This window comes from Stegostoma tigrinum, chromosome 34 (genome assembly GCF_030684315.1).
Source record: "Stegostoma tigrinum isolate sSteTig4 chromosome 34, sSteTig4.hap1, whole genome shotgun sequence".
In the NCBI taxonomy this organism is placed as follows: domain Eukaryota; kingdom Metazoa; phylum Chordata; class Chondrichthyes; order Orectolobiformes; family Stegostomatidae; genus Stegostoma; species Stegostoma tigrinum.
The window spans coordinates 11,606,257-11,628,943 of NC_081387.1; the positions used below are offsets into that span (position 1 = coordinate 11,606,257).

Here is a 22,687-nt window from a genome sequence, read left to right on the forward strand (position 1 = left end):
TAACAACATCTTTACTGTAGCAGGGAGACCAGAACTGCACGCAGAGTTCCAAAAGTGAACTAACCAATGTCCTGTACAGCTGTAGCATGCCCTCCCAACTCCCTATACTCAATGCACTGACCAATAAAGGCAAGCATACCAAACACCTTCTTCACTATCCTGTCTGCCTGCAACTCTAACTCCAAGAAACTATGAATGTGCACACCAAAGTCTCTTTGTTTGGCATCACTCCCCAGGATCCTACCATTAACTGTGACCTGACAATCCTCAGCTCCAGTGTCCTGCCTTTTCTATTAGCCCTGGATTCCTTTACTGATTAAAAATCAGTTGATCTCAGCCTTTGTTATATACAATGATCCAGCCTTGACAGCCCTCTGCAGTAATGAATTCCATGGATTCACCACCCGCTGTGAGATGAAATTCCTCCCCACACTGAGATTGCTCTGAGGCGATGTACTTCAGTCTGAGACTCTCACACATGAGGAAACAACCTCTCCACATCTCCCCTCGCAAGTCCACTAAGAATCATGTATGTTTCAATAAGTTTCATTCTTTGAAATGAGTTCTATCCCAGTCTACTCAACCTCCCCTCGCATGCCAACCCCTCTCCATACCCAGAATCAAACAAGTCAATTACCCAGTTGATAGCAGATGGAAAAACAACAAAGTTGCTGGAAAAGCTCAGCAGGTCTGGCAGCATCTGTGAAGGAAAAAAATCCAAGAGTTATTGTTCACAGGCCCAGTGGCCTTCCCTCAGAACGAACTTTCCACAGTGAAGTCGTCAGAGCCAAAAGGTTAACTCTGTTTCGTTTTCATTCACAGATGCTGCCAGACTTACTGAGCTTCTCAAGCAGCTTTGTTTGTGTTCCTGAATTACAGGATCTGCAGTTCTTTCCGTTTTTTTTCAATGGCAAATGAAGTTTAATTTAGATTAAAGTGAGGTGCCACATTTTGGAAAGGGAAATCAGGGCAGGACTTAACGGTAAGATCCTGGGGAGTGTTGTTGAACAAACAGACCTTGAAGTGCGGGTTCATAGTCACTTAAAAGTGGTGTTGCAGGTAGACAGGATGGTGAAGAAGGTGTTTGGTATGCTTGCCTTTATTGGTCACTGCATTGAGTATAGGAGTTGGGAGGGTCATGTTTACAGCTGTACAGGATATTGGTTAGGTCACTTGGAATTCTGCATTTAATTCCGCTCTCCCTCCTATAGGAACAATATTGTTAAATTTGAAATTGTTCAGGAAAGAGTTACAAGGATGTTACCAGGGTTGGAGGGTTTGAGCTGTAGGGAGAGGCTGAATGGGTTGGGGTTATTTTCCCTGGAGCATCGGAGGCCGAGATATGGGCCAAATGCTGGCAAATGGGACTGGATTAATTTAGGATAAATGGTCAGTATGGGTTGGTGGGGCCAAAGGGTCTGTCTCTACGCTGTACAGCTCCACGACTCACTGAAGTTTCTCTTTGTCTGCCGTGAATGCAGGGGTGATCTTTCATTGGGTGAAGGCCCTGAAAAACTGTTCACAGTATTCCAGGTATGGCCTGTCTCACCCTTGCATAGTTGTCAGCATGGGTTTCCTCTGGAAGAAGGGTCTCGGCAAGAAACGTCAGTTTTGCTGTTCCTCTGATGCTGCTTGGCCTGCTGTATTTGTCCAGCTCTATGCTCTGTTACCTTTATCCTGGTTGACAGTGTCTTGCACTTGGGGTGGCACGATGGCTCAGTGGTTAGCACTGCAGCCTCACAGCACCAGGGTCCCAGGCTCAATTCCACCTTCGGGCGACCGTCTGTGTGGAGTTTGCACATTCTCCCCGTGTCTGCGTGGGATTCCCTCCCACAGTCCAAAGATGTGCAGGCTAGGTGCATTGGCCATGCTAAATTGCCCGTAGTGTTCAGGGGTGTGTAGATTGGGTGGGTTATCAGGAGATGGTGCTGGGTGGGAAGCTCTGATGGTCGGTGTGGACTTGTTGGGTCAAAGGGCCTGTTTCCACACTGTAGGGATTCTATGAATGTCAAAGATACCCCTTTTTTTGGATCAAGTAAAACTCCAATGTCCATTTGTTTCCTTGATATGCCACTGTACAGAACCGGTGTGCTTGTGACTATGCATACAGACAAAGAAAACTTTCTTTTTTACAAACAAAGTATATTTTTGTAAGAAAAAAGACGACCGAAGTGCTCTCAGCGCCCCCCCACCACCAGTCAGGGACGGGCAAGGAATCCTGAAGGAACTTGGTCAAGGGCCAGAAAAGGCCCGTCTTCGCCCAGTTCTGTCCCCACTACGCCCCATCAATTCGAAGTGCAAACAGGTAACATCAAGTTAGTAACAAACGTCCAAATGCTGGCTCATTGAAAAATTGTTTCTTTTAAATAAATGACCATAAATACATGTCCCCGTCAAAAGGAACGCACAGTAGATGGGAAAAACGCCGTCCAAGTGATGAACTTGAAGGGAAGGACGAGGGTTTTCCATTTTATCCCCAGACAAGAATCCCACTGGGCCGGGTGGAGTGACCCCATTCCCACTGCAGCCCGGTGCCCAACGCAAGGGTGTGCCAAATCTGGCCAACGTCCCCCTCTTAGGGATGTCGCCGCAGCTTCTCGACCTCCTCCTCCCAACCCCACCTTCCCCCCCAATCCCGCAGAAACATCAGCGGGATGTCCGCTCATTCCGGATGTTGGAAACTCCGAGGCGGAGGGCAGGGGAGGGTGGCAGGGTCCTGCAGCTTTCACGAGGGAGCGCCCGGCCCCGGCTTTGCCAGCCATCTCCAGGGAGAGCCAGCCGGATGGATGGGCACTTCCGTTGTTTCTGGCTTCTCGGCGAGAGAGCCGCAAAGCACATGTTTCTCTCTCTCGCAGGCAGCAGGCAATGCCGGTCACAAATACCATCCACTTGCCCCATGCCCCAGCCCAAGGCATCACTGAGCCAGTGAGGTGGGGCCGAGAGTGCGGGGGAGAGAATTCTCGCCATTTGGGGAGGGGAGGGGAGACAGAGGGAGAGGGGGAGGTGAGGTTGGTAGCCATCACGATCCAAAGAGAGTAACAGGCTTCGGTCAGTCGCTGCCAACGTTGGCAGGAGATGGCATCACAGTTTGCCAACCTCAATGTGTTCCTTCTTAGTGTCATGAGAAGAGGCGGAAGGCCTCACGTTGAGTGTAGTGTTGACATTGGTGGGTGGCGGGGGGGGGGGGGGAAACGAAGGATCCTCTCCCCCCACTATCCGATCCTCTCGTCCCTTCTGCCATTGGGGTCGGAGAGTCAAATGGGAAGGTGCCAGCGTCAGCTGAGCTGGTGAAGGCCCACGAGGTAGATGTGGGGAGGCGCGTGCAGGGCGGCTGCTGGCTCTGCCAGTCCCGGCGCTCGGGCCCGGTTTTAGCCGCGGCGGACTGGAGCTTCTCGTCTCGGCGGCGGCGGGTGCGGACAAGCTCCCGGGGCTCGGGGTGTGGGTGGGTGGAGAACAGAGCATCCCGGGGTTCTGCAGCATCCATCCGGTCGGACCACTGAGGCAGATCGATGGGACGGGGTAGGAGATTGGGCAATGGCGCAGACCCCACCCCTTCCACCCCACCAACACCTCCCCAAACCATTGCCAACAACGGCTCACCAGCCCACATGGAGAAAGAAAACTCCTGGGCTTGTCGCTCTGTTGGTGCCAGGCTGTGGGGGTCGGCTCACCATGAACACTGTCACCTGATGAGGGCAGGGCCGCTGATTCAGGAGACGGGGCGCAGGAGGAGGGATTTGTTGTTTCGGTTTGTTTAGAGGGAAGGGATTTGGGTGTGGAGGGGGTGTGGTAGGGGGGTGTGTTTATCTGGGAGGTGTGTGGGGTGGTGGGGGTGTATGGGTGGGTAGATGTGTGTGGGTAGGGGTGTGTGCGGGTGGGGATGAGTGTGCTGGTGTGTCTGGGGGGTGTGGGGTGATTGGGCGTGTGGGTGGGTGGGGATGTGTGTGGGTGAGGGTGTGTGGGGGTTGAGCCCAGTGTGGGGTGATTGGGGGTGTGTGTTGGGGTGTGTCGGGGGGATGTGTGTAGGATGATTGGGGATCTGGGTCAGTAGGGGAGGGTATTGTGTGGGGTGGCGGGGAGGTGGCGCGAACGAACAAGGAGGCAGCGGCGTGACTTTGACCTGGCCAAGGGCGGTCGAGCTGAGGTGACCCGACCAATGCTGCCATCCTGAGCGGTTCGGGTCCAACTGCCTGGTGCTGCTGGGCCTGCCCATTCCTGACACTCACCTCCAGCTTTACCGGGTGGGGAGGGCAGGACGCTTACATGGTCACGACTATGATCGCCATGCGCCCCACCCCTGCACGTGGGGGGAGCAGCCAGCTCGGATGCCCGGGGCTGAAGCCATGGAGAAGCAACAAACTGGCATCCTGCAGTTGGGCATCTCTTTGATTCCACTGGCGTCTATAGAGGATGATGAGCCCCTGTGTATTGAAGCCTCCATCTTGTGCACCCAGACTGAATTAGCCACTCGCTCTCTGGCTACAGCAAGGGGGGGGGGTGAGATTGGGCCTGGGCACGGACCCTCATGCTCCCTGGTCCATTCACTCAGCCCCGAACTGAGGACCTGGCAGTCCGTGTGGTCCTTATTTTTCTGCCCGCTCATGGCAAACGTTGCCCCACTGAAGGGTAAAAATCCCCTCACCCTGGCCGGAAGCTTTTCGTTTCTGAAGCCCCCTTTGGCAAGGAAGGGAAGCGGCCTGAGCGTAGCGGTCCATGACGCTGCCCAGTTTGAAGAGATCCCTCCGCGAGCCTGGGGCCATCCGTCCGCGCGCTGCTGGCGGCTTCGGTCTGAATGAGCTGCCAGCTCACATTGCCACACCTTCCCTGTGGGTCACAGGACACCAACCCCCCCCATCCACCCACCCATCCACCATTCCCCATTCTACCATCAGAGGTGGAGGAGGTGGGGGGGAAAGGGTGGGCCTTTAAAACAAGGACCTGGCAATCTTCATCCCTTTGGACTTGATCTTCGGGAAGGGCGATCCATGCTCGGCTCTCAGCTTGGGGGAGGCGTAGCCCCTCCTCCGCAGAATGAAGTCAACGCTGGTGGAGCTCATGGCATAGAAGACGTTGGCGTTGTGGGGGATGGTGAACTCTGCAGAAACAGGGAAACGGGTTAAAATGATGGCCAATCCGAACTACCGCACATGCCTAGGTTCTGTGCATAGTGCCAACCTTACCGCACCCCCCCACCCCCAATGCCTGCGCATCATTCCCATCCACCACATTTCCATTTCGCACCCAAACTGCTGGCTGGAAAAAGCTTGCGTCAAACCATGGGGGGAAACCCACGCAGACGTCGGGGGGCGGAGAACGTTCAAAACCTGCACGCAGGTGGTCGCCTGAGGCTAGCGTCGAAACCCGGGGTCGCCGGTGCCATGAGCTGGCAGTGCTAACCACTGTGCCAGCCCAACCTATACTGGAATGAACTGCCTTGTATTCAAGATCCATTGCATTCGCCCAGTTCCATGCCACCATTATGGCAGGACTGTTCCCCTTCTCGGTTAGAATAGCACCCGCCGCAACCGCCCCCCCCCCCCCCAACTCATTCCCATGCACAGCAAACAATCCAGCTGCTCCGGTTCAGGACGGGTCCAAGCTCAAGGTTAGGCGGTCTCCTGCCTCCTTTCCCTTTCGTCTGAGGTCTACCGCCCCTCCCAGCCTGATCAATGAGCCCTGCATAGCCTTCTCCGACAGGCCTCACCTTTGTCTTCGGAGATGAGCTGCACCAGTTCATAAGAGGCGGCTGCGTTGCTGTCCTGGTTGTGTTTCTCCAGAGCTTTTCCCACCACAGCGGGGGTCTTGTCCTGGCTGGACACCTGTGGAATGCAGGCACAGGCCGATTCATCATCTGCAGTTATGCAAGCGAACTGCTCAGTTTGGTCACAGCTGATAATGACTCCGCGTAGAGTGTAGTTGGTGCTGGTGGAAGATAGGGGGCAGTGGTGGTGGAGGTCTTTAATTTGGCTAAATTTAACCTTTAAAGGAGCAGCACTCGTCTTCCATAGATTCAAAGAATCCTAGGTTCATATAGTCACACAGCATGGAAACAGACCTTCGGTCTAACCAGTCCATTATCCAAAACTAAACTGGTCCCACCTGCCTACGCTTGGCCCACATCCTTCCAACATTTCTTATTCATGTACTTATCCAAATGCCCTTTTAAACATTGTAGCTATACCCACATCCACCACTCCCTCTTCAGCGAACCACTCGCTGTGTAAAATATTGTCCCTCATGTTCTTTTTTATATGTTTCTCCTCTCACCTTAAAAATAAGGATCCCCCCATCTTGAAATCCCCCACCCTAGTGCTGTTCACCTTATCTATACCCCTTCTCATTTTACAATATTCTATAAGGTCATCTCTCAAACCACACCCCCCTCACCCCGCCACCAAGTTCCAGTAAAAAAGGTCCCAGCCTATTCTTACAGCTCAAACCTTCTATTCCCAGCCACATCCTGGTAAATCTCTTCTGTACCATAGCCAGCTTCATTATATCCTTCCTTTAACAGGGAGACCGGAACTGGACATAGTACTCCAGAAGGGGCCTCACCAACATCCTGTACAACTTCAACATAACATCACCAACTCCTGTACTCAAACGTCTGAGCAATGAAAGCAAGTGCGCTAAACACCTTCTTCACCCCCCCCCGCAACTAGATGAGATGCAAACTTCAACGAATTATGAAACTGAACCCCTAGGTTTCTCTGTTTAACAACACGACCCAAGACCCAACTTCTAATTGCATTAGTCCTGCCCTTGCTTGTTTTGTCAAAATCCAATACCTCACATTTATCCAAATTAAACTCCATCTTCAGTCCACTGACCCAACTGATCAAGATCTCTTTGCAATCTTAGACAGCCTTCCATGCCCACTCTACCACCAATTTTGTCATCATCTGCCAACTTTACAAACAATACCTTCTATATTCTCATCTAAATCGTTTCTATTAAATATCTACCTTCAAGTCTAACAGAGGGAAATGGGTTGTGGCTGTTTAATAGGAAGCCATTTTCACCTATTGTTTAAAATCAATTGTTTATTCACATTTGCAGCTACATTTAACTGTGGGACACTGAATTCTCATAAGTAGGGACACACCAGAGATGAGGGAAGCTGAAAAAATTGGAATCGGTTCGGGCAGCTCTAGCCCGATTTGGTAGTGGCAGGTGAGCTACTAATAAGGTCCTTCAAGAACAAATCAACGCATATTCTGAAGCCTCCAAGAATTTACGTCAATTACACTCGAGAGGCATGGCACAGTCTGGGACAAGAAAGCCCATTTAACCAGTCATCCCATCCAAGATTCAGTTCCTCTGTCTGCCATACACAGTGGGAGCAATCTGTACAGAGCCCTGTCGCTTTCCAGAGCAACTTCCAAACTAGTGATCCTTAGTCCTGAGGAGAAAGACAGCAGACGCATGGCAGTATCACCAGTACTGACCTAGGGTCCCTTCTCAACACCTCCTTCAGCTACAATGACAAAGCCAGCTGATAGGGTCATGGAGCTGTGCAACATGGCAACAGACCCTTCGGCCCAACTCATCCATGCCGACCAGATATCCTAAATTAATTGAGTCCCATTTGCCAGCGTTTGGCCCATATCCCTCTAAACCCTTCCTTTTAACGTACACATCCAGATGCCTTTTAATAGTTGTAATTGTACCAGCCTCCACCACTTCATCTGGCAGCTCATTCCATACACGCACCACCCTCTGCATGAACCAGTCACCCTTTTAAATCTTGCCCCTCTCACCTCAGTTCCGGACTCCTTTACCCTGGGCGAAGAAAGGCCTAGGCGATTCACCCTATCCATGCCCCCTTATGATTTTGCAAACCCCTGTAAGGTCACCCCACAGACTCCATGGCCCCAGGGAAAATAGCCCCAGCCCATTCAGCCTCTCCCCATCACTCAAACCCCTCTAAGTCTTTTCTCAGCCCTTTCAAGTTCAATAACATCTTTCCTGTAGCAGCGAGACCAGGATTTAACGCAATATTCCTAAAGCAGCCTGACCAATGCCCTGTACAGCCGCAACATGCCATCCCGACTCCTGTACTTTATGCACTGACCAATAAAGGCAAGCGAACCAAATGACTTCTTCATCATCCTGTCTACCTGTGACTCCACTTTCAAGGAACTGTGAACCTGCACCCCAAAGTTGCTTTGCCCAGCAACCATTAGCGTATAAGTGCTGCCCTGGCTTGCCTCGCCAAATACCCCCGATACTTGGGAACACCAGCGCCTCTACCACGTACAAGTGACACACCTTCATGGCTTGGAATGACCGCAACGCTCTTTCAGTCTACCTCCAAGGGCTCCAGAGGTTCAACGAGGTGGGTCACCACCACCTTCTCGAGGGCATAAAGAGATTGGCAGTGAGTTACTGGCCTTGTTCGCGTACTGAGAACAAACTGCGAAGAGGTTCACCTCATAGGCAGGGAGCATCACCTACCAAAATGCTCTTGTACAGGTTCCCATTGGAGACGTCCAGACGCACACGGATGATCCGGCAATCAGACTGAGGAGAGCCGATGGGAGAGGACGACGGCACGTACGAAGCGCCACAGGACGCAGACCGCCTGTGCCCTTTGATGAAGGTGGCAGTGGGAGACAACGCGGAGGGTGACGGGGGGCAGGTCGGGCTTGGGTCAATGCCAGCTGAATCCAGAGAGGAGACTGAGGGGAACTTGGTGTGCTGTAGGAGGACAGAAAGGCAGAGAGAGAGAGAGAGAGAGATACCAAATTAATTCCCCTCATAGGTTCATTGCTTTGGAAATGTTCAATATGCCATGCAGCGTTGGTATCGCTGGCAAGACTACCAAACGGCCCTGCCCATCCTTAATCATGCCTGGGATGAACAGTTTGCTGACCCCCTTTCAGAGGGCAGTTCAGAGTCAAACCGCTCTGCGGTGGGCCTGGAGTCATTGTAGGCCTGACCATCACACATAGGCCAGGCCAGGTAAGGATGGCAGATTTCTTAACCCCGTGGGGCGGACAAGGAATTGAAAATCGTCACCGGCACCTTGCATTTCAGCATTTCCTTTTTGACGTTGGCAACAACCCAGGCTGCTGTCGTGGGACCGTGTCCAAACGGCCTCTGGACTGAGCAGGCCGTAATGGTCAGGCCATGCCTCCAGTTGGCCGCCCTTGTGCAGGAGGCGGCCAGGGGTAGGGGTAGGGGTGGGGCTGGGGGTTGGGGTGTGCTACTGAGTTTCTGAAGCACTTCCTTTTTTTCTCCCCAATTTTACATTTCCAGCTGAGTTACGGGATAGAGGGATTGGTCAGTGCGACGGAGCTGCATCACAAAGCTTAAACCCCTCTCTTTCTGCCTCTGATCTGCTCTCCAATTCGCTTCACCCGTCTGAGGAAACCTTCCCAATCCCCCCGCTTCTGATCACCAACGCTTCACGGAAAATCCCACATGGGTAGGCACTAAACGCGGACACCTCCAACTGCGTCACATGGCTCTACCCCTGAATACGGGCCACAGGCATAAGGCTCACTCGTATATTTACGTCAATTCCTGCACGTATCTTGAATAGGATGCCTGGCTGCCATGGAATGTCCATTCCTAGTTACGAATGTCAGGCCACTTTCAGTGGGTAGCTGAGCGTCAGCCATATTGGGTGCAGGTCAAGGCTCACATGTAGGCCTGGGTCTCAAGAACGAGGAGTAAGAACAGGCAGTTCAGACCCTCAAGCCCGCTCTGCTGTTTACTACGGTCGCAGCCGGTCTCATCTTGTACTCAACTACACTTTCTCCACAAACCCTTCGGCCCATCGCTGATTGAAATGAGGAAATTTAACAACTGCGGTCTGGGTTAGCGTAACCCCACAGATTCAAGGTTCTTTCAGAGAAGTAACTCCTTCTCATCTCTGTTTTAAATCTCTTAGCCCTTACCCTAAAAGTGTGACCTTCGTTCTAGATTGGCCTACAGTGGGGAATATCCTCTCTATGTCTACTTTGTGAAACCTCTTCAGTGTGTCAAACACCTCCGGCTGGTCAAGGGCAGCATGTCTCCTTTCGTAAAAGGAACAGGTGAAGCAGTCACATTTTTCCTTTGACAAATTTACTGACGCCGACATATTTTAAAATAAAATTTGAACTGGATTTAGACTGAGGGTGGCACGGTGGCTCAGTGGTTAGCACTGCTGCCTCAAAGCACCAGGGGCTCGGGTTCGATTCTATTGATGTGCAGTTTGCGCATGAATTACGGGGAAGCCCTGGTCTGTTCTCTCTGCCTTGAGTTTGTGGAGTGGGAGTCATTTGTGGAGCCTGTTCTGGTGGACTGTGACCGTAATTTCTGCCGCACTTGTACTGAGTCCTAAAGGGAGGCCCAGGATGGCAGCGTCTGCTGCCCACAGGGCGATGTGAGTACCGTGCGGCTGGCGCTGCAGCCCAACCGGGTACTGAGGAACGTGGTGGATAAGATTCGCCGGCTGACCGCCCCCCAGCAGGACATGACCGAGGATGAGAGGCGCCTGTGCCCGGAGCACCAGGAGAGGCTGACCTTGGTCTGTGAGACGGATGGTATGATCATCTGCCTGGTGTGCAAGTTAGGGTGGATTGGCCATAGGACAATTCAGGGGGTGGGGTTGGTCTGGCTGGGATGCTCTTTGGAGACTCAGTGTCCACCAAGTAGCTATGCCCGCTATCCCACATCTCAAAGCGGGGAGGAGTAGGCAGCTTCTCAAGGTCAGGGGCTCAGGCCACACCTCGGAGCAGTCAAAGCTGCCCCCCGGTGTACATGTGCGATGGTGCAGGCACTCACCATCGTGGGCAGACCTTTCCCACCACCACCAGGCTCTCAGAACCAGGAGAGATGGGCACTATGGCACCCAGCAGCACGTATGGCCCCGCCCCACACCCCTCAGGTGGTAATCCACCGCCTCGAGGAGATGCACAGAGTCTTCCTCAGCGTCTCAGGTCCATATCTCTTTGGCTTCAGGATCTGGCTTGCTCACCAGAGAAGTGACACAGCACAGATGGAGGCTGGTTGGCCCATCATAGCCTGCAATGGTCACTCAGTGAGCACCGTTAGATCTGCCGCTTTTCTCTCCATCCCCTCATACATCACTTCTCTCCTCGGTTGAGACTGACTCCCACTCTCATCGCCCAGCGAGAAAGGGCATCTCGTTCAGCTCAGCCGCTACTGTGTGCGGTCATCACTCTAAGCCCATGCCCTCGAGCCGATGCCCACTTTATTTGGTTTTTAACATGAGCGGGGATCAGCCCCTCCCGAACCTCCTTGCCCAGCCCGCTACACGCCCACCCCGCCCCCGCACGCATGGCGGAGAGCTCAGCCTGACCTCCTCCAAGCCAAACTGCTCTCACGACATCGCCACAGTGAACGGCATTGGGGATCGCGTCCCGCGGGCCTCGCCCTTCCGCTCCAGCCCGTCGGCGTACGTTACCCGGGCGACCTTGTACAGCAGCGCATTGATGGGTCTGAACGAATGCTCCTTGGGTCCAGGGGATTCTCCAGGGCCGTCCTGGTCCGGCGTGGGTGAGCCGGGTATATCCCATGGTACCAACCCGCCGCTCAGCACCGTTGGGCTGTTCTGGCCGGACGGAGGGCTGAAATGACAAAACATAACCATCCCCTTTCAGAATCATCACCTCAGCCAGGGAAAGGCATGGAGGGGGGGGTGGGGGAAGAGGGCTGGGATCACGTTAGATTTCAGCTCCCGCTGCAGTTATTAACGCACGGGGAACACAATAAGGGAAGAGCGACGAGAAACAGGGAGCGAGCTCTATCTGACGCCAGCTCTAACCCATTGCTAGCGCGCTGCTCTCGAGATCAATGAGGCTTTTGCTCTCGGAAGCCGACTTTCAAAAAGAGGTCAGCAATGGCGATCAACAGTCACCCAACGAGATGGCTGCCCATGGTCAGTGCTTCAGGAGCATTTAGACACTTAACTGATAGCTAGCTTACGGGCAGCCTTGTGGCTCGGCGGTTAACGCTGCCGCCTCCCAGCGTCAGGGACCCGGGTTCGATTCCACCCTCAGGCCACAGTCTGCGCAGAGTTTGTACGTTCTGCCTGTGACTTCCCTCCAGATGCTCTGGTTCGCTCCCACAGCCCAAAGGTTTGTAAGCAAGATGGGTGAGCCGTGGGGAAATGCCAGGACGGGGTCGGAATGGATCTGCATGAGAGGTTGATGATGGGCTGAATGGCCTGCTCCCGCACTGTAGAGGTTCTGTCATGTCTGTGACGCAGAGATCGGGGTGGGTCAGGGGGGCTGGTTTCCGCCAACACACCATGTACTTACTCGCTGCAGTGTGTGATAATCAACATAGGCCGGGTCTTTGTGGGGGTGCCACTCGCTTCGACTGGTGGCTCCACTTCACACGACAGGTTGTAGCTGCGAAAGACACAAGTGCGGTTTTCCCATTTGCCCGAAACAAAACACTGGCGCACAGGGAGCTCTCCTCCTCCCCCTCACTGTCGCCGGGGATGCCCTTCCCGAGTCAAGAGCTGGCTCCGTGGGAGCGGGACCTCGGTGGGGAGGACAGTGCTGCCACAATGGGGGGCAACCAATGAGAAGCCCGCTCCCGGCACCTTCGTCCAATGGCGAGCGCGGTCGGCTCACGTCAGCCTCAGCAGCAGTGCCCGCCGCGGACGCCCAGGTAGGGGACGCCCTCAGCAGAGGCTCCACCTCAGGGAGGTGGAGGGGAGCGGGCCTGCCGAATGCCCAACTGGCATGCGCCAACCCAGCAACATGCAGACGCGGGGGCGGCCATGACAGAGTGGGCACCCCACTCCCGATGCCTTCCCCCCACCAAATTCCCAGCCCGCTTACCCTCCCACCTCCTAATACTGGGAAAACTGCACAGCCATTAAGGTGGGCACTGGGCATCACCATGAGTTCGCCAACAACTTGCCCCTTCACGAGGCCTAACACTGCCAAGCTGGGCCATCTCAACAAGGGAGACCGCGCCAGGCCCAGTTCAGGGGCTGAGGGTGCGTTACGACCCAAGTCTGTCCTGAGCAATTTTTATCGGGTATTATGAGGCAGAGGTGCCAACTGGAACTTCCACGTTGTTGCACGAGCAAAGCAAAAAAAAAGCCACAAATCCGCCTCAAACAGAAGAGACCAACGCTCTGCTGACAACCATTTCCCAGACCCGCTCTGGCCCTTCAAACTGGGTGGCGTCAGGTTGTACTGGGAGGAATCGGTTTGCCTGCCGTTTAGAAATTTACAACAGGATGAAGATTGACGTCTGCCCGTCACCTCTGAAGCTCAGGAAGAGCAGAATTAATTGCTAAAAGGCTGGTTGAGTCCATCGGACTGTGCCACGGGGGAGCTGAGGGGAGCCCTGTTTCGCATTGTTGAGAGAGGAGGGCTCAGCGCAAACACTGTCCTCCTCAGGATGCTTACGTTTGCGTAGCGCCTTTCATGACCTCAGCAGGTGCCAAAGTGCGAAGTGTGGTCGCAGGCCATTGGGAGGCTACCCTGTGCACAGCAAGATCACACAAACAGCAGCAGGACGAAGCCTGGGCCACTGATTTCCCTGTCTTTATCCCTTTCAGGCTGAGGGACAAAGACAGGGTCGGCCGCTGGGCCAAGCTCCACAGCTTTCCTTCGCAGGGACCCTTCCGACCGGCTTCCGAGTTGTCGGGACTGTCGGAAAGATGGCAGCTCCAAACCTGAGCAGGAAGGGAATTGCAATCCAGTCTCCGAATTGCAGCCTAAAAACGCTACTGACATAAAAACACTGCCAACTGTCGCACAGCTGGCATCAGGAGCTGGTACCGAGGTGGTCAAGGAGGCTAAAAATACAGCCAGATCGTCGAAATGGCACAAGCAGGGAAGGGGCATGGGTGCAGATTCAGCAAGGCTATATTCACGCAGCTAATTCACTGCAGTAGTAACTGGTATTGAGTGAGCCGTCCACCGAGGCTGGGCCGGAATTGAGAGGAGTGAGGGGTGACGGGATGGAGAAGCATCAGATCCTGAACTGAGTTGAGACGGTGGATGCGGAAAGGGCGTTCTCTCTTTTCGGTTGAGTCTATGACTGGCGAGCACTGTTTGAAAAGGGGTGAAATAAGGGAGGCATGCTCCTTATATCGAGCTCAGTGAAGGCAGAGCCAGTGAATATTTGTAATGGCGGGTGCAGACGGGTCTGAAACTCATTGATGCCAGCAACGAAAAGAGGTGGGAAGAGAGCTGCCAGCCCCATTTTTTTCCCTTCTGTGAATTCTTGGCAGATTCTTGTCAGAAAAGGGGCTGGAGGGTTATCTGGGGGTACTGAAGGGTCAAGGGGCCAGAGGGATCTACGCCTGCTTTGCATTTTCCACCCAGCATTCCACCTTGCTGCTCTCCATGCCTGCTCAGGCCCCAGAGTACAGGGGCATTATGTCTGCTGGATCAGCTGCACATCTCTGAAAACTCTCGCTCGACTCTGGCCCGCTTCCCCTTCATAACTCTGACCCGCTCGCCCATCCTTCTACAAACCTAGTCCAATGCCAGTGTGGGAAATGGGCACAGGGCAGGGATGATGAAGGAAGGTGGTGGGATGAAGTCCGACAGTTCACTTCCAAACTGTCTTAGTGTTGCTGGCTTGGATGGGTTTCAGACCCAAGGCAGGACATCTTTAAGCTGAACTCAGGAAATGGGGTGTCTTTGGGGGAGCGGGTAAATATACCGAGTCTCGCTTAAACAGCACACATCTTGTCAAAATATTACACTTTGCACTCATCAGGGCATCTCACAAGAACACCAATTTGAAGGGACACAAACATTCGTTCTGCACGGAAACAGGGTTCTGATTGGTTGCCAAGTGAATGCTGATTGGTTCACCATGGGCAATGCATTCAGCGATGCTGATTGGCAGTTAACAGCCAGGCTGTGTTTAAATTTTGAAGCGAGGGCGGGTTGACTGGTCCGTCAGAGCACCGAGCAGCGGTTGGCGGCTTTTTGGTTGAGGTGTGAAGACCGGGCAGCGTGTGCGCATGTTCTTGCTAATGGCAAGTTAAGACCCTGCCCAAGATCACTCCCCACCAACTTTCACAGGGATTAAACTCAGGGAATGGGGAGTGAAGCGGGGGCCTGTAATTTCAGTGTTATTCTGTTACTTATCAGTCAACAATCCGGCTATAGATCAATCTTGCAGAGACTGCAGTGCCAATTTACCAAAATGATACCTGATCTCCAAAGGTTAAATGTTAGGGAGTGTTTACACAGGTGAGGTTTGTGTTACTTGGCCGGTGCATATTAAGGGGCAGCGCAGTGGCTCCATGGTTAGCACTGCTGCCTCACAGCGCCAGGGACCCTGGTTCAATTCTACCCTCTGCCTGCGTGAGTTTGCACATTCTCCCCTTGCCTGCATGGGTTCCCTGTAGGTGCTCCAGTTCCCCCCCCACCCCCAGCAGTCCAGAAGATGTGTGCATTAGCTACAGTGATTGTGTGGTTACAGGGAGGTGGTGGGTGTGGGATGCTCTCTGCAGTGTTGCTGCAGTTTCAGTGGGCTGAATGGCCTCTTTCTGCGCTGTAGGGATTCTGTGGTTCCATTTCAACAGTGAAAAGGTTAAAGAAAGCAGATGAGATTTATTGGACAACACTCTAGTCCAGAAACAGCAGTGGGGGGGGGGAATAAGATTGAAGACAAAAATGGGGTGGCTCAGTGGTTAGCAGTGCAGCTTCACCAGGGACCCGGGTTCGATTCCACCCTCAGGCAACTATCTGTGTGGAGTTTGTACATTCTCCCTGTGTCTGCATGGGTTTCTTCCCACAGTCCAAAGATGTGCAGGTTAGGGGGGATTGTCCAGGATAAATTGCCCCATAGTGTTCAGGGATACATAGGTTAGATGGGTTATAGGGGGATGCTCTGGGATTTGGTGTGGACTTGGTGAACGGCCTGTTTCCACACTGTAGGGATTCTATGATCCAAGTGTCTCAAGTTAGGGCCAGACCCACACCAAGAGTGAATTTAGGACACACATCAGAATGAGATCTATAGACTTTTGGTGATGAGCGGCAGGGGAAGCTATTTCTTGCCCATCATCACCTTATTTCTGCTGTTGGGGGTGTGATGGTGAGCCGCCTTCCTCAACCGCTGGGGTCCATGAGCATCAAAAGGGCAAACTGCTTGGCCAATGTCACCCATGTTGCCGTGCGTTTGGAACGTCACATTGGCCAGTCAATGCGATAGGGCTGGGCAACTAACTATCCCAAAGGGATTTCGGGAACCGCATGGGCTTACGTCATGAGCCATGGTGACTGAATAACTTCTGATTCCAGATTGATCTCTTTTATTTGCCCTCCCTTCACCGGCAAGGGATTTGAACACATCCGGCCGAGATATTAGCCTGGGTCCTGGGATTTCTCGGGCCAGTGAGGTGACAGCAACACCTGACAGTGTTAGCTGGCAAGTTAGCCGCGGACTCTAAATTGACAAAGTGGCTTGAGAAGAGCAACGCACTTCCCCTTGCTCCTCCAATTAAAAAATAGGCCGTGAAATTAGGAGGGCCACAGATAAGGGAAGGGACATTTCTCCCTGGTGGAGGGATCAGTGACCAGGGTGGCAGGTGCAGATTTAAGGTAAGGTGCAGGATGCTTAGAAGGGGGCGTGAAGAAAATATTTTCACCCAGAGTGTGGTCATGGGATTGTGCAACTGTAAGGGTGGTAGAAGTGGAAACCCAAGTAGGATTTAATAAGTGCTTATTGAGGTGTGAGCTTGCTGTGCCAACGTAATGAGCCAAATGCTGGGGAAAATGGGATCAGAACACTTTGTTGATTGATTTGTGCTTTTGGGCCGGTTCGTGATCTGAGGGGAGGGTCGGCGGACCCAAAACCTTAACTCTGTTTTCTCTTTCACAGGTGCTGCCAGGCCTGCTGAGCTTTTCCAGCAACTTCCGTTTTTGTGCATGAACTGAAGGGCCTTTTTCTATGGCGCGGGCTTCCGTGAGTCTAAAGTTGAGAGTGATGCCTCGCCTTTCATCGAACGCGGAACTGTACAGCACAGGAACGGGCCCTTCGGCCCATGCTGTCGTGCCGCACGTGACGCCGAATGGATCTGATCCCTTCTGCCTTCCCCTTCATCCATATCCCTCCATTCCTTGCATATCCATGTACTTACCTAGAGGAGCCTACTGTACCTGCCTCCACCAGCTCTCCTGGCAGTGCATTCCCAACACTCTCTGTGTAAACAAAAAAGACGTGCCCCTCACATCTCCTTTGAACTTATGTCCCCTCCTACTCTACATGCACGCCACCTAGTATTAGACATTTCAGCTGTTGGGACTAAAGATTCTGACCATCTACTCTGTGTGTGCATCTCTACTTTCACCATTTATTCCTTCATTCTCATTGATTGTCTCAGGGAACGGACAAGTTTAAACTATCCTGAGTCAGACACTTTAGGTTGAGACAGTCACAGACATCTACAGCATTTGGTCCATACCCCTCCATGCCTATCCATCCATGTACCTGTCTAAATGCTTCTTAAATCGTACCACCTTCCATCACTACCTCTCCCCTTAAAGCCTCTCGTTTCAAACTCCACTACCCTGGGGAAAAACTGTCGGCTATTTGCCTTATCTATGCCTCCCATGATGTTAGAGAGCTTTTTTTTAAAAATTAATTCATTCATGGGATGAGGACATTGCTAGCAAGGCAGCGTTTACCGCCCATCGCCAATCGGTTAGGAGTCTACCACATTGCTGTGGGTCTGGGGTCACATGTAGGTCAGACCAGGTAAGGAATGCAGTTTCCTTCCCTGAACCAGATGGGTTTTTCCTGACAATCGACAAAGGATTCATGGTCACCGTAAGGCTCTTAGTTCCAGATAGTTATCGAATTCAAATTCAAATCCAGGTCCCAAGCATTATCTGGGTCTCTGGATTAATAGTCCAGCGATAACACCACGAGGTCATCACCCCACCCCTAATAGCTGTGAGCTGCCCTCGAGCTCGGGAGGATTCGAACCTGCAATCTTCAGAGCCAAAGTGAAACACATTATCCACTCGCCCCATGCCCATGCCGCTCCTCAGTCTCCTACACTCTGGGGGTTAGGGGGGTAATGCCCGCTGATGAAGAAAGCACTCAGTGTCAAAGACCCATGCCACCGAAGTTATGAGCTGTCTCACCTTTCAGCTTCGCTGAGCGTCTCCAGGCTGTAGAACCAGTTCAGGAATTCCGGATCCTTCTCAAAGCTGTAATTCTTGCAGGCTTTCTGGAGCAGCTTAATCTGGGCGATGATTTCAAATTCCTGTCATTCCCCACAATCCCCCCCACCCGCCCCGGGGACAAAAATAAGGATTGAAACGAAAAGAAATAAAGCACCAAAGGGACGAACAAACAAAAAAGAGCAGCAGAAAATGGCACATTGCCCACAGAAACTGTTACCTTCCTCCGCTTCTCGAAGTTAATCAGTCCATTCTGGAAAAGAGAGAGAGAGAAAACGTCATTTGTGGTTACCTTCCAAAAGAGTTGCTAGATTGAAGAGCCCTCCCTTTCCCACCTCTTTAAGGACTTGCGAAAGCCTTCTTCCCTCCCCTAACCTGGAATTTATACTCGGAAGAGGGAGCTGATTGAAGGCAGAAATAGAGGCGGACAGATCCCGAAGATTTGACCGGTCGTGGCCTTTCCCCTCCGAAAGAGAAAGCTGGGAGGGAAGAAGCGGTTAGTGAGGAGATACAGCAAGTAATCAGGAAAGCGAATGAATTGTTCCATTTCCAGCAGGAGGAAGTAAGGGGTAAGATTGGGGAGGTCACGCTTCAGTTAGAGGGGACACTGGTGTGATCATATCCGGTGCACAGTACTGGTCGCTTTATTTAAGGGAGCAGTTCAAAGCAGGCTGATAGCTGGAATAAGAGGATTAGGTTGTGGGGAAAAGTTAATCAGACCTCCAGTAGCATTGGAATAAGAGGCAACTTCACTGATAAGTTCCCCAGAAGACTTGACAGGGTAGATGTGGAAATCGTATCCTTTGACAGAACCTAGGGTTCGGAGTCATATCAGAAGGGTCAAGAAAGGGAGAATTTCCTTTTTCACAGAGTGGGGAAACTTGGAACTCTCTTCCTTACAATCCGCGGAGGCAAGGTCCCTGAATATTTTTAAGGCAGAAGTGAAAAAGGGATTTGATCGGCGATGGTGGGTGACGGCGGGGGGAGGAGGTGGAAGCATGCAAGGTAGAGAAGTGGAGGAACTAGATCAGCCACAACTTCCCAGAATAGTGAGCTCGGGCATCCGAGTGGCTTACTACTGCTCCTAATCAGTATGTTTGAGCGACCTAATTGGGATCTCTAACGTTCTGAAAGGGTTAGGCAGAGTAGACATGCGAAGGGTGTTTCTGCTTGCGGGCAAGAGCGAAACCAGAGGCTATCACTGTAAGGTTCGTTTGTGTATGTACTGCCTGAGAAAGGGGAGGTTTCCATAGTCGCAACAGACCAGACAGTCGGGGGGGGCGGGGGGGGCACTCTTTCATTAGAGAGATGACCCGGGGCTGGGGCGGTGGGGGGGGGCCGCAGATCAGAAACCACAATATGCAGCCAGAAGGAGTAAAAGCAACTTAGTGCAGATGCTGCAAGTCTGACGCAAACCAAAACCGTTCTGGAGAAGCACCATAACAGACTCCAAGTGTGAACGCTTGTCTTTTCACACTTCATGGGCACTGCCAGACCTGCTGAGTTTTCTTTCCCCTCAGCATTCTCTGTGTTTGGACCATAAGGAGTAATTGGGAGATGTGCTGAGTCATGGAGATTACGCTGAGTCATTGGGGGATATGCTGAGTAGTTGGGAATTATGCTATGAATGCATTTGAGGCTAATCTAGATAAGCATATTGAGTGAAAGAGATGTGTGGCACGGAATCAAACCATTTGGTCCAACTCGTCCACGCCGACCAAACATCCTAATCTGTCCTTGTCCATTTGCCAGCATTTGGCCCATGTCCCTATAAACCTTTCATGTTCCTATACCCATCCAGATGCCTTTTAAATGTTGTAATTGTACCAGCCTCCACCACTTCCTCTGGCAGCTCATTCCACCCCCTGTGTGAAAAAGTTACCCCTTCGGTCCTTCATAAACCTTCCCTCACTCGTCTTAAACCCACGCCCTTTAGTTTTGCACCCCCCACCCAACTCTAGGAAAAACACCTTGGCTATTCACTGAATCCGTGCCCCTCATGGTTTTAGAAACCTCTTATAACATCCCCCTTCAGCCTCTAGCACTCCAGGGAAAATAGCCCCAGCCTATTTAGCCTCTCCCTATTAGTCAAACTCCCAAGTACCAAAAACATCCTCACAATACTTTTCTGAACCTTCCCAAGTTTAACAATATCTTTCCTATAGAAGGTAGACCAGAATTGTACGCAGTAGTCCAAAAGTGGCCTCAGGAATGCCCCGTACAGCTGCAACATGACCTCCCAACTCCTCTACTCAAAGTTCTGACCAATGAAGGCAAGCGTGCTAAACACTTTCCTCACTATCCTCTCTACCTGTGGCTCCACTTGCAAGGAACTGTGAACCTGCCCCCGAGAAAGGAATAAACTATAAAAGTACATGAGGGAGAAGAGAATGATGGACTGGTTGACTGAAACAGAGGGATAGAAGCGTGTTCAAGCGGAAGATAGACATCAGCACTGGCAAGTTGCAATGAACGGTCAGTTTTGGTCCTGAGAGATTGAGGTAATTCTGTGCAATCTCTTGTTATTAGTTGAGGGAGAGTCTGCGAGCCATGTGTCTCAGGTGTTCACTTTTGCTTCACTGGGTTTTGTCTGCTTTCAGATCATAATGAATTTGAATTAGAATTAGAACTCGCTTTACTGTCAGGTGTTTACTGTCGTATGAAAAGTTCACTTACAGCACCATATTAGGTACAAAGGTACCGAGATAGGGATACTTAAGTTCAAATTCTTAGGGACAAAAAAAAATTAGGAAAATAAAATGACCAGCATTACAGATCCACACTGTGGCTCTTTCTCTGCTCCTCAATTTGCATTGTTTGCATTATTCTTCAACCCTGAATGCACCAAACCATGGTCAGCTTTAGTTTCTGCTGGTTCAGACCTTCCATCCTTTCTGGCTGCATCCTGGCTTTTTTACTGGGTTAATAATGCCACGATCACAGGCCAGCAGAAGGTGAATTCAATTAATAACAGAAATAAAGACAGCTTTAGTCACAATCAGCGAGCATCGATTGGTTTTAAGAGATGCGTTGCATGGAAAACTTCAGCCCAACTCATCTGTGTTGGCCAGTCATCCTAAATTAATCCAGTCCCCATTTGCCAGCATTTGGTCCATATCCCTCTCAACCCTTCCTGTTCATGTAACCATCCCAAATGCATTTTAAATGTTGTAATTGTACCAGCCTCCACCACTTCCTTGTTCCATACACAATGCACCCTCTGCATGAAAAAGCTGCCCTCGAGGCCTTCTAAATCTTTCCCCTCTCACCCTCAGAAGATTAGATTCCCTACAGTGTGGAAACAGGTCCTTCGGCCCAACAAGTCCACACCACCCCTTGGAGCATCCCACCCAGACCCATCCACCCTATAACGCACACACCCCTGAACACTATGGGCAATTTAGCATGGCCAATCCACCTAACCTGCACATCTTTGGACTGTGGGAGGAAACCGGAGCACCCGGAGGAAACCCATGCAGACACGGGGAGAATGTGCAAACTTCACACAGACAGTCGCCCGAGGCTGGAATCGAACCGGGGTCTCTGGCGCTGTGAGGCTGCAGTGCTAACCACTGAGCCACTGTGCCTTCCTCTAGTTTTGGACTCCCCTAGCCCGGGGGAAAAGACCTTGGCTATTCACCCTATCCACACCCCTTCATGAATCTATAAACCTCTAGAAGGTCACCCCTCAGCCTCTGACGCTCCAGGGAATATAGCCCCAGCCGGTTCACAAACGCCCCTCAGGCAAATAAACGGACTCAGTCTGGTCTGTACGTGACTCCATACCCACAGTGACGTGGCTGACTGTGAACTTGCCCTGTGAAAGTGGCTAGGGTGGCATTCAATTTCAGCGACACCTGGGCATTGGCCCTTACCTTGACTTCATCAACGAAAGAAATGACTGCGGTGCCCACATGGGGGCGCCCCGATACTAACAGCTAGGCATCAGCACAAATATGAATCATGCACATCCAGCCTTGATCCTGCCTCGGGAATTGGAGGTAACAAAGTGCGGAGCTGGATGAACACAGCAGGCCAAGCAGCATCTCAGGAGCACAGAAGCTGACGTTTCAGGCCTAGACCCCTCATCAGAAACATCAGCTTTTGTGCTCCTGAGATGCTGCTTGGGCTGCTGTGTTCATCCAGCTCCACACTTTGTTATCTCCGATTCTCCAGCATCTGCAGTTCCCATTATCTCGGGAATTGGAACCTGTTTTCCATCATCTCTTGGGAGGGGAAGATGGGGTTTCTATTGTTGGGGACACTCGGGGCACATTGGTCCTTCTGAGCCCGGAGGCCGGCTATCAACTCCCACCTCCTAATAACATCCAAGGAGGGCTATCTCACAACTAGTGTTGTCCTGATTTTTTTTAAAACATCTCCAGTGCCTTGTTTCCTTCGTGTTCTCTTGCGCGTCCCTGGAGTTCTCACGGCTGCCGACAGGTAGTGAGCGGAACGTGTTTGGATCAGGGAGTGCGGCAGGAGACTTTCTGTCCTCGGGGTTTATTTTCCAATTCTACGGAGGAGCTGTTCGAATTATTAGCAACCGCAGC

At 52.0% G+C, this 22,687-nt stretch overlaps 1 protein-coding gene across 6 annotated transcripts in view; it reads right to left on the bottom strand.

The window, feature by feature from the left end:
* Positions 1-1,296: 1,296 nt before the first annotated feature.
* LOC125446425 (ral guanine nucleotide dissociation stimulator-like) overlaps positions 1,297-22,687 on the bottom strand; it is a 167,445-nt gene continuing 146,054 nt past the window's right edge. For 3 of the 6 annotated variants that reach the window (XM_048519987.2, XM_048519989.2, XM_048519988.2), the window contains exons 12-18: positions 18,355-18,387; positions 18,096-18,217; positions 12,276-12,368; positions 11,420-11,582; positions 8,458-8,700; positions 5,705-5,819; positions 1,297-5,095 (exon numbers count right to left, since the gene is read on the bottom strand). In XM_048519987.2, the coding sequence (XP_048375944.1) occupies positions 4,926-5,095; positions 5,705-5,819; positions 8,458-8,700; positions 11,420-11,582; positions 12,276-12,368; positions 18,096-18,217; positions 18,355-18,387 (939 nt within the window). In that variant the 3' untranslated portion in view covers positions 1,297-4,925. The remainder of the gene's footprint in view (positions 5,096-5,704; positions 5,820-8,457; positions 8,701-11,419; positions 11,583-12,275; positions 12,369-18,095; positions 18,218-18,354; positions 18,388-22,687) is intronic. The other 3 variants (XM_059639747.1, XM_048519992.2, XM_048519991.2) reach the window with 1 other exon arrangement.